General features: G+C 30.4%; 1 protein-coding gene across 1 annotated transcript in view; it reads left to right on the top strand.

Annotated features, from left to right (window-relative positions):
• LOC142183078 (uncharacterized) overlaps positions 1-11,468 on the top strand; it is a 52,327-nt gene extending 40,859 nt beyond the window's left edge. Inside the window, exon 7 of the mRNA XM_075257985.1 lies at positions 11,284-11,468. Coding sequence (XP_075114086.1) covers positions 11,284-11,462 — 179 coding nt within the window. The 3' untranslated portion in view covers positions 11,463-11,468. The remainder of the gene's footprint in view (positions 1-11,283) is intronic.
• Positions 11,469-12,270: the final 802 nt, after the last annotated feature.

Below are 12,270 nucleotides of genomic sequence, written 5' to 3'. Positions count from 1 at the left end.
AGATAGGAGATAGATAGATAGATAGATAGATAGATAGGAGATAGATAGATAGATAGATAGATAGATAGGAGATAGATAGATAGATAGATAGATAGATAGATAGATATGAGATAGATAGATAGATAGATAGATAGGAGATAGATAGATAGATAGATAGATAGGAGATAGATAGATAGATAGATAGATAGATAGATGATAGATAGATAGATAAATAATAGATAGATAGATAGATAGATAGGAGATAGATAGATAGATAGATAGATAGATAGATAGATAGGAGATAGATAGATAGATAGATAGATAGATAGGAGATGATAGATAGATAGATAGATAGATAGGAGATAGATAGATAGATAGATAGATAGGAGATAGATAGATAGATAGATAGATAGATAGATAGATAGGAGATAGATAGATAGATAGATAGATAGATAGATAGGAGATAGATAGATAGATAGATAGATAGGAGATAGATAGATAGATAGATAGATAGATAGATAGGAGATAGATAGATAGGAGATAGATAGATAGATAGATAGATAGATAGATAGATAGGAGATAGATAGATAGATAGATAGATAGGAGATAGATAGATAGATAGATAGATAGGAGATAGATAGATAGATAGATAGATAGATAGATAGATAGGAGATAGATAGATAGATAGATAGATAGATAGATAGGAGATAGATAGATAGATAGATAGGAGATAGATAGATAGATAGATAGATAGGAGATAGATAGATAGATAGATAGATAGATAGATAGGAGATAGATAGATAGATAGATAGATAGATAGATAGATAGGAGATAGATAGATAGATATGAGATAGATAGATATGAGATAGATAGATAGATAGATAGATAGATAGATAGATAGATAGGAGATAGATAGATAGATAGATAGATAGATAGGAGATAGATAGATAGATAGATATGAGATAGATAGATAGATAGATAGGAGATAGATAGATAGATAGATAGATAGATAGATAGATAGATGATAGATAGATAGATAAATAAATAGATAGATAGATAGGAGATAGATAGATAGATAGATAGATAGATAGATAGGAGATAGATAGATAGATAGATATGAGATAGATAGATAGATAGATAGATAGATAGATAGATAGGAGATAGATAGATAGATAGATAGATAGATAGATAGATAGATGATAGATAGATAGATAGATAATAAATAGATAGATAGATAGGAGATAGATAGATAGATAGATAGGAGATAGATAGATAGATAGATAGATAGGAGATAGATAGATAGATAGATAGATAGATAGGAGATAGATAGATAGATAGATAGATAGATAGATAGATAGATAGGAGATGATAGATAGATAGATAGATAGATAGATAGGAGATAGATAGATAGATAGATAGATAGATAGATAGATAGGAGATAGATAGATAGATAGATAGATAGGAGATAGATAGACAGATAGATAGATAGATAGGAGATAGATAGATAGATAGATAGATAGGAGATAGATAGATAGATAGATAGATAGATAGATAGATATGAGATAGATAGATAGATAGATAGATAGATAGATAGGAGATAGATAGATAGATAGATAGATAGATGATAGATAGATAGATAAATAAATAGATAGATAGATAGGAGATAGATAGATAGATAGGAGATAGATAGATAGATAGATAGATAGATAGATAGGAGATAGATAGATAGATAGATAGATAGATATGAGATAGATAGATAGATAGATAGGAGATAGATAGATAGATAGATAGATAGATAGATATGAGATAGATAGATAGATAGATAGATAGATAGGAGATAGATAGATAGATAGATAGATAGATAGATGATAGATAGATAGATAAATAAATAGATAGATAGATAGGAGATAGATAGATAGATAGGAGATAGATAGATAGATAGATAGATAGATAGGAGATAGATAGATAGATAGATAGATAGATAGATAGATATGAGATAGATAGATAGATAGATAGGAGATAGATAGATAGATAGATAGATAGGAGATAGATAGATAGATAGATAGATAGATAGATAGATAGATAGGAGATAGATAGACAGATAGATAGATAGATAGATAGATAGATAGATAGGAGATAGATAGATAGATAGATAGATAGATAGATAGATAGGAGATAGATAGATAGATAGATAGATAGATAGATATGAGATAGATAGATAGATAGATAGATAGATAGATAGATAGGAGATAGATAGATAGATAGATAGATAGATGATAGATAGATAGATAAATAAATAGATAGATAGGAGATAGATAGATAGATAGGAGATAGATAGATAGATAGATAGATAGATAGATAGATAGGAGATAGATAGATAGATAGATAGATAGATATGAGATAAATAGATAGATAGATAGATAGATAGGAGATAGATAGATAGATAGATAGATAGGAGATAGATAGATAGATAGATAGATAGATAGATAGGAGATAGATAGACAGATAGATAGATAGATAGATAGATAGATAGATAGGAGATAGATAGATAGATAGATAGATAGGAGATAGATAGATAGATAGATATGAGATAGATAGATAGATAGATAGATAGATAGATAGATAGGAGATAGATAGATAGATAGATAGATATGAGATAGATAGATAGATAGATAGATAGATAGATAGGAGATAGATAGATAGATAGATAGATAGATATGAGATAGATAGATAAATAAATAGATAGATAGATAGATAGGAGATAGATAGATAGATAGATAGGAGATAGATAGATAGATAGATAGATAGATAGATAGATAGGAGATAGATAGATAGATAGATATGAGATAGATAGATAGATAGATAGATAGATAGGAGATAGATAGATAGATAGATAGATAGATAGATAGATAGATAGGAGATGATAGATAGATAGATAGATAGATAGGAGATAGATAGATAGATAGATAGATAGGAGATAGATAGATAGATAGATAGATAGATAGGAGATAGATAGATAGATAGATAGATAGATAGGAGATAGATAGATAGATAGATAGATAGATAGGAGATAGATAGATAGATAGATAGGAGATAGATAGATAGATAGATAGATAGATAGATAGGAGATAGATAGATAGATAGATCGATTGATTGATAGATAGGAGATAGATAGATAGATAGATAGATAGATAGGAGATAGATAGATAGATAGATAGATAGGAGATAGATAGATAGATAGATAGATAGATAGATAGATAGATAGGAGATAGATAGATAGATAGATAGATAGGAGATAGATAGATAGATAGATAGATAGATAGATTGATAGATAGGAGATAGATAGATAGATAGATAGATAGGAGATAGATAGATAGATAGATAGATAGGAGATAGATAGATAGATAGATAGATAGGAGATAGATAGATAGATAGATAGATAGGAGATAGATAGATAGATAGATTGATAGATAGATAGGAGATAGATAGATAGATAGATAGATAGGAGATAGATAGATAGATATGAGATAGATAGATAGATAGATAGATAGGAGATAGATAGATAGATAGATAGATAGATAGATAGATAGATATGAGATAGATAGATAGATAGATAGATAGATAGGAGATAGATAGATAGATAGATAGATAGATAGATGATAGATAGATAGATAAATAAATAGATAGATAGATAGGAGATAGATAGATAGATAGATAGATAGATAGGAGATAGATAGATAGATAGATAGATAGGAGATAGATAGATAGATAGATAGATAGATAGATAGATAGATAGGAGATAGATAGATAGACAGATAGATAGCTATATAGATATGAGATAGATAGATAGATAGATAGATAGATAGATAGGAGATAGATAGATAGATAGATAGATAGATAGGAGATAGATAGATAGACAGATAGATAGCTATATAGATATGAGATAGATAGATAGATAGATAGATAGATAGATAGGAGATAGATAGATAGATAGATAGATAGATAGGAGATGATAGATAGATAGATAGATAGATAGATAGATAGATAGATAGGAGATAGATAGATAGATAGATAGATAGGAGATAGATAGATAGATAGATAGATAGATAGATAGGAGATAGATAGATAGATAGATAGATAGATAGATAGATAGATAGATAGGAGATAGATAGATAGATAGATAGATAGGAGATAGATAGATAGATAGATAGATAGATTGATAGATAGGAGATAGATAGATAGATAGATAGATAGATAGATAGATAGATCATAGATAGATAGATAAATAAATAGATAGATAGATAGGAGATAGATAGATAGATAGATAGATATATAGATATGAGATAGATAGATAGATAGATAGATAGATAGATAGGAGATAGATAGATAGATAGATAGATAGATAGATAGGAGATGATAGATAGATAGATAGATAGATAGATAGATAGATAGATAGGAGATAGATAGATAGATAGATAGATAGGAGATAGATAGATAGATAGATAGATAGATAGATAGGAGATAGATAGATAGATAGATAGATAGATAGGAGATAGATAGATAGATAGATAGATAGATAGGAGATAGATAGATAGATAGATAGATAGATAGGAGATAGATAGACAGATAGATAGATAGATAGGAGATAGATAGATAGATAGATAGATAGATAGATAGGAGATAGATAGATAGATAGATAGATAGATATGAGATAGATAGATAGATAGATAGATAGGAGATAGATAGATAGATAGATAGATAGATAGATAGATAGATATGAGATAGATAGATAGATAGATAGGAGATAGATAGATAGATAGATAGATAGATGATAGATAGATAGATAAATAAATAGATAGATAGATAGGAGATAGATAGATAGATAGATAGATAGATAGGAGATAGATAGATAGATAGATAGATAGGAGATAGATAGATAGATAGATAGATAGATAGATAGGAGATAGATAGATAGATAGATAGATAGATATATAGATATGAGATAGATAGATAGATAGATAGGAGATAGATAGATAGATAGATAGATAGATAGATAGATAGATAGATAGGAGATGATAGATAGATAGATAGATAGATATGAGATAGATAGATAAATAAATAGATAGATAGATAGATAGGAGATAGATAGATAGATAGATAGGAGATAGATAGATAGATAGATAGATAGATAGATAGGAGATAGATAGATAGATAGATATGAGATAGATAGATAGATAGATAGATAGATAGATAGGAGATAGATAGATAGATAGATAGATAGATAGATAGATAGATAGGAGATGATAGATAGATAGATAGATAGATAGGAGATAGATAGATAGATAGATAGATAGGAGATAGATAGATAGATAGATAGATAGATAGGAGATAGATAGATAGATAGATAGATAGATAGGAGATAGATAGATAGATAGATAGATAGATAGGAGATAGATAGATAGATAGATAGGAGATAGATAGATAGATAGATAGATAGATAGATAGGAGATAGATAGATAGATAGATCGATTGATTGATAGATAGGAGATAGATAGATAGATAGATAGATAGATAGATAGGAGATAGATAGATAGATAGATAGATAGGAGATAGATAGATAGATAGATAGATAGATAGATAGGAGATAGATAGATAGATAGATAGATAGATAGGAGATAGATAGATAGATAGATAGATAGATTGATAGATAGGAGATAGATAGATAGATAGATAGATAGATAGGAGATAGATAGATAGATAGATAGATAGGAGATAGATAGATAGATAGATAGATAGGAGATAGATAGATAGATAGATAGATAGATAGATAGGAGATAGATAGATAGATAGATAGATAGATAGATTGATAGATAGATAGGAGATAGATAGATAGATAGATAGATAGATAGGAGATAGATAGATAGATATGAGATAGATAGATAGATAGATAGGAGATAGATAGATAGATAGATAGATAGATAGATAGATAGATATGAGATAGATAGATAGATAGATAGATAGATAGGAGATAGATAGATAGATAGATAGATAGATAGATGATAGATAGATAGATAAATAAATAGATAGATAGATAGGAGATAGATAGATAGATAGATAGGAGATAGATAGATAGATAGATAGATAGATAGATAGATAGATAGGAGATAGATAGATAGATAGATAGATAGATAGATAGATAGGAGATAGATAGATAGACAGATAGATAGCTATATAGATATGAGATAGATAGATAGATAGATAGATAGATAGGAGATAGATAGATAGATAGATAGATAGGAGATAGATAGATAGACAGATAGATAGCTATATAGATATGAGATAGATAGATAGATAGATAGATAGATAGATAGGAGATAGATAGATAGATAGATAGATAGGAGATGATAGATAGATAGATAGATAGATAGATAGATAGATAGATAGATAGATAGATAGGAGATAGATAGATAGATAGATAGGAGATAGATAGATAGATAGATAGATAGATAGATAGATAGGAGATAGATAGATAGATAGATAGATAGATAGATAGATAGGAGATAGATAGATAGATAGATAGATAGGAGATAGATAGATAGATAGATAGATAGATAGATAGATTGATAGATAGGAGATAGATAGATAGATAGATAGATAGATAGATCATAGATAGATAGATAAATAAATAGATAGATAGATAGGAGATAGATAGATAGATAGATAGATATATAGATATGAGATAGATAGATAGATAGATAGATAGATAGATAGGAGATAGATAGATAGATAGATAGATAGATAGATAGATAGATAGGAGATGATAGATAGATAGATAGATAGATAGATAGATAGATAGGAGATAGATAGATAGATAGATAGATAGATAGATAGGAGATAGATAGATAGATAGATAGATAGATAGATAGATAGGAGATAGATAGATAGATAGATAGATAGATAGGAGATAGATAGATAGATAGATAGATAGATAGGAGATAGATAGATAGATAGATAGATAGATAGGAGATAGATAGACAGATAGATAGATAGATAGGAGATAGATAGATAGATAGATAGATAGATAGATAGGAGATAGATAGATAGATAGATAGATAGATATGAGATAGATAGATAGATAGATAGATAGATAGGAGATAGATAGATAGATAGATAGATAGATAGATATGAGATAGATAGATAGATAGATAGGAGATAGATAGATAGATAGATAGATGATAGATAGATAGATAAATAAATAGATAGATAGATAGGAGATAGATAGATAGATAGATAGATAGATAGATAGATAGATAGGAGATAGATAGATAGATAGATAGATAGGAGATAGATAGATAGATAGATAGATAGATAGATAGGAGATAGATAGATAGATAGATAGATAGATATATAGATATGAGATAGATAGATAGATAGATAGATAGATAGGAGATAGATAGATAGATAGATAGATAGATAGATAGATAGGAGATGATAGATAGATAGATAGATAGATAGATAGATAGATAGATAGAAGATAGATAGATAGATAGATAGGAGATAGATAGATAGATAGATAGGAGATAGATAGATAGATAGATAGATAGATAGATAGATAGGAGATAGATAGATAGATAGATAGATAGATAGATAGATAGATAGGAGATAGATAGATAGATAGATAGATAGATAGGAGATAGATAGATAGATAGATAGATAGATAGAAGATAGATAGATAGATAGATAGATTGATTGATTGATTGATAGATAGGAGATAGATAGATAGATAGATAGATAGATAGGAGATAGATAGATAGATAGATAGATAGGAGATAGATAGATAGATAGATAGATAGATAGATAGATAGATAGATAGGAGATAGATAGATAGATAGATAGATAGATAGGAGATAGATAGATAGATAGATTGATAGATAGGAGATAGATAGATAGATAGATAGATAGATAGATAGATAGATAGGAGATAGATAGATAGATAGATAGGAGATAGATAGATAGATAGATAGGAGATAGATAGATAGATAGATAGATAGATAGGAGATAGATAGATAGATAGATAGATAGATAGATAGATTGATAGATAGGAGATAGATAGATAGATAGATAGATAGGAGATAGATAGATAGATAGATAGATATGAGATAGATAGATAGATAGATAGGAGATAGATAGATAGATAGATGATAGATAGATAAATAAATAGATAGATAGATAGGAGATAGATAGATAGATAGATAGGAGATAGATAGATAGATAGATAGATAGGAGATAGATAGATAGATAGATAGATAGATAGATAGATAGATAGATAGGAGATAGATAGATAGATAGATAGATAGGAGATAGATAGATAGACAGATAGATAGATATATAGATATGAGATAGATAGATAGATAGATAGATAGATAGATAGAAGATAGATAGATAGATAGATAGATAGATAGGAGATAGATAGATAGATAGATAGGAGATAGATAGATAGATAGATAGATAGATAGGAGATAGATAGATAGATAGATAGATAGATAGGAGATGATAGATAGATAGATAGATAGATAGATAGATAGATAGAAGATAGATAGATAGATAGATAGATAGGAGATAGATAGATAGATAGATAGATAGGAGATAGATAGATAGATAGATAGATAGATAGGAGATAGATAGATAGATAGATAGATAGATAGATAGATAGATAGGAGATAGATAGATAGATAGATAGGAGATAGATAGATAGATAGATAGATAGATAGATAGATAGAAGATAGATAGATAGATAGATAGATAGATTGATTGATTGATTGATAGATAGGAGATAGATAGATAGATAGATAGATAGATAGATAGATAGGAGATAGATAGATAGATAGATAGATAGATAGGAGATAGATAGATAGATAGATAGATAGGAGATAGATAGATAGATAGATAGATAGATAGGAGATAGATAGATAGATAGATAGATTGATAGATAGGAGATAGATAGATAGATAGATAGATAGGAGATAGATAGATAGATAGATAGATAGGAGATAGATAGATAGATAGATAGATAGGAGATAGATAGATAGATAGATAGATAGGAGATAGATAGATAGATAGATAGATAGATAGATTGATAGATAGGAGATAGATAGATAGATAGATAGATAGGAGATAGATAGATAGATAGATAGATATGAGATAGATAGATAGATAGATAGGAGATAGATAGATAGATAGATAGATAGATAGATAGATAGATATGAGATAGATAGATAGATAGATAGGAGATAGATAGATAGATAGATAGATGATAGATAGATAAATAAATAGATAGATAGATAGGAGATAGATAGATAGATAGATAGATAGATAGATAGATAGGAGATAGATAGATAGATAGATAGGAGATAGATAGATAGATAGATAGATAGATAGATAGATAGATAGATAGATAGGAGATAGATAGATAGACAGATAGATAGATATATAGATATGAGATAGATAGATAGATAGATAGATAGATAGATAGGAGATAGATAGATAGATAGATAGATAGGAGATGATAGATAGATAGATAGATAGATAGATAGATAGATAGATAGGAGATAGATAGATAGATAGATAGATAGATAGGAGATAGATAGATAGATAGATAGATAGATAGGAGATAGATAGATAGATAGATTGATAGATAGGAGATAGATAGATAGATAGATAGATAGATAGATAGATAGGAGATAGATAGATAGATAGATATGAGATAGATAGATAGATAGATAGATAGATACATGATAGATAGATAGATAGATATGAGATAGATAGATAGATAGATAGATAGATAGGAGATAGATAGATAGATAGATAGATGATAGATAGATAGATAGATAGATACATGATAGATAGATAGATAGATAGATAGATAGATAGATAGATACATGATAGATAGATAGATAGATAGATAGATAGATAGATAGATAGATTAGCGATACTGTGATCTTGCCCTGCCTTGATCTTGCAGAACATTCCCCAGAAGAAACAAATCTGCTGTAAAACCTATATTTAACACTCGAATTTGCACGCCATTCCAGTGGTAGAGTGGTTTATAGGCATTGTCTCAGCACAACTACTCCTTTCAAAATGGAAACCGAGTGTTGCTACACATTTCCTCTTTAGTAACCTCTACAGAGGGTTTGGTGTTAAAAATGCAAAGTTGCTTCTCAATTTTTGCAGAACACTTTTCTGTCAGCAGCTGCTATGGTGGAGCTAACCTGGCCATAAATATAAAGTACACGCAGGAGGACCCAACTTTTTTGTTTCTCGTTTGTTTGTGTGTGTCCATAAGTGTCATGTGATCATGTGTATCTCAGTTTGGATATCAGTGAAAAACTTGCAAACGGTTGTTATGGAAACCTGGAGTAAAGCTGTGTGTATGTGACCTTGTGTAACAGTGTCATCTACAATGCCCTGCCCCTTTAAAGTTGGGCTAGAGCAGTGAAGAAAAATGGCTGGGTTGCTATGGAAACCTGGAGTTAAGCTTTGATGTGTGTGTGTATCTAATCCTCCATGTGATAGTGTGTGCTGAGCTGCATATCTAATCCTCCTACATGTGGTACTGTGTACTGAGCTGCGTATCTAATCCTCCGACATGTGGTACTGTATGCTGAGCTGTGTATCTAATCCTCCGGTGTGTGGGACTGTGTGCTGAGCCACATATCTAATCCTCTGGCATGTGAGACTGTGATGAGCCGCGCATCTAATCCCCCTGCATGTGGTACTGTGTGATGAGCTGCATATCTAATCCTCCGGCATGTGGTAATGTGTAATGAACTGTTTATCTATTCCTCTGGCCTGTGGTATCTCAGTTTGGACATCAGTGTTGGATTGTGCATGTGGAGTGACCGTGTGTACGGCAGTTTAAATATGAGTGAGAGACTTGCAGGTTTGTTTTGGCTAATGCCGGTCATTGTTTTGGGAATAGTGAATCTCAGGAACAGTATGTCCGAGAGAGTTGAGGCCTGGTCTAAAACCTTCCCTGACACCTGATGTATCTGTGTGCCAAATTTGGTGAAGATCGGTCTTGTCGTTTGGTCGCACATAGAGGACAGACAGATACACAGCTGTGCAAATACATTTAGTAGTATCACATAGTGCTCATTTACATGGATGAGATACCATGAAACATGGCTTTGGGGAGTCCACATTATTGGGTAGTGGTCATTCTTATAGCAGGAGGGGAGATGCAGTAACACTATCAGATCTGTACTATTAATGTGCTTTTCTATGCTCTTTCTATATTTCCAGCTTCAGATACTGCCATAAGTGGACAATCCTCAGCATATTTCAGGAATAAAAAAACCTGCCAAGAAATCCTCAGCCTGGGGACAGAAGAGACATATATAGATCAATTTATAAAGGAATTGAAAGAAAATGATATAACCAAGAATCACAAGAGAGACCTGGATATATTTGTATGCGGATAAGGAATATTTTCCGTTTTTTTCCAGCATCCAATTAACTAAATCTTGGGTTACCACTATTAATAATATATTGCACACAATATTTGGCAGGAACGCACTTGTATGCTAAGTTATAATTGATGTTGCTTATTTGTTGCCGGTATTTGCAGTGGCGGTACGTATCATAGTCCTTTCAACTTATACCGGTTACTTGGAGAGCGATCACCAGTCTTGGTTGAACCCATTTTTTTTTTTGTCATTGGGTGGCAAGAACCTGTTCAGGTCTCTACTCTCCAGTATAAGTGAATTGCTATTGGTGTGTTAGAGAACTGGACAAGTGGTCATGGAAGGGGACAAGACCTGTCTGCCCGGGGTATAAGGAGCTATATGTGATCTTTGCTGTAGGACCGCATATCTTCTGCGAATGCCAATTTGTGGCAAATATCAAAATGTTGAAGACAAGTTTATAATAACTCTATGCCTAATCTTACTAGCCAAATACTTTTATGTAATCTACTAACAATAAAATATATTGCAACCAAATGCCGTCTTTACTTTTCAGATTTGCAACGCATTTGAATGTTCGGTTATCTTCCCAGTTTTTAATGCGACCACATAGTCTATACTATACTTGACTAGGTCACAATATCATTGTCAGTGAGACTTGAGATGCTGTACTTGATTTTTTTTTCTATGTATACAGGCTATGATGACCTAATGACATAAAAGTACCAACTAGGGTTGAGCCGATCTTGAGATTTCGGGATCGTTTTTTGAAAAAAAAAGCCCATCCCGATCGCAATCGTGAAATTTGCTTGATCGCCGACCAGGA

Source organism: Leptodactylus fuscus, chromosome 10 (assembly GCF_031893055.1).
Source record: "Leptodactylus fuscus isolate aLepFus1 chromosome 10, aLepFus1.hap2, whole genome shotgun sequence".
Lineage (NCBI taxonomy): Eukaryota > Metazoa > Chordata > Amphibia > Anura > Leptodactylidae > Leptodactylus > Leptodactylus fuscus.
The sequence above is the reverse complement of the archived record's forward strand: the minus strand, read 5'-3'. Positions and strand labels throughout refer to the sequence as shown.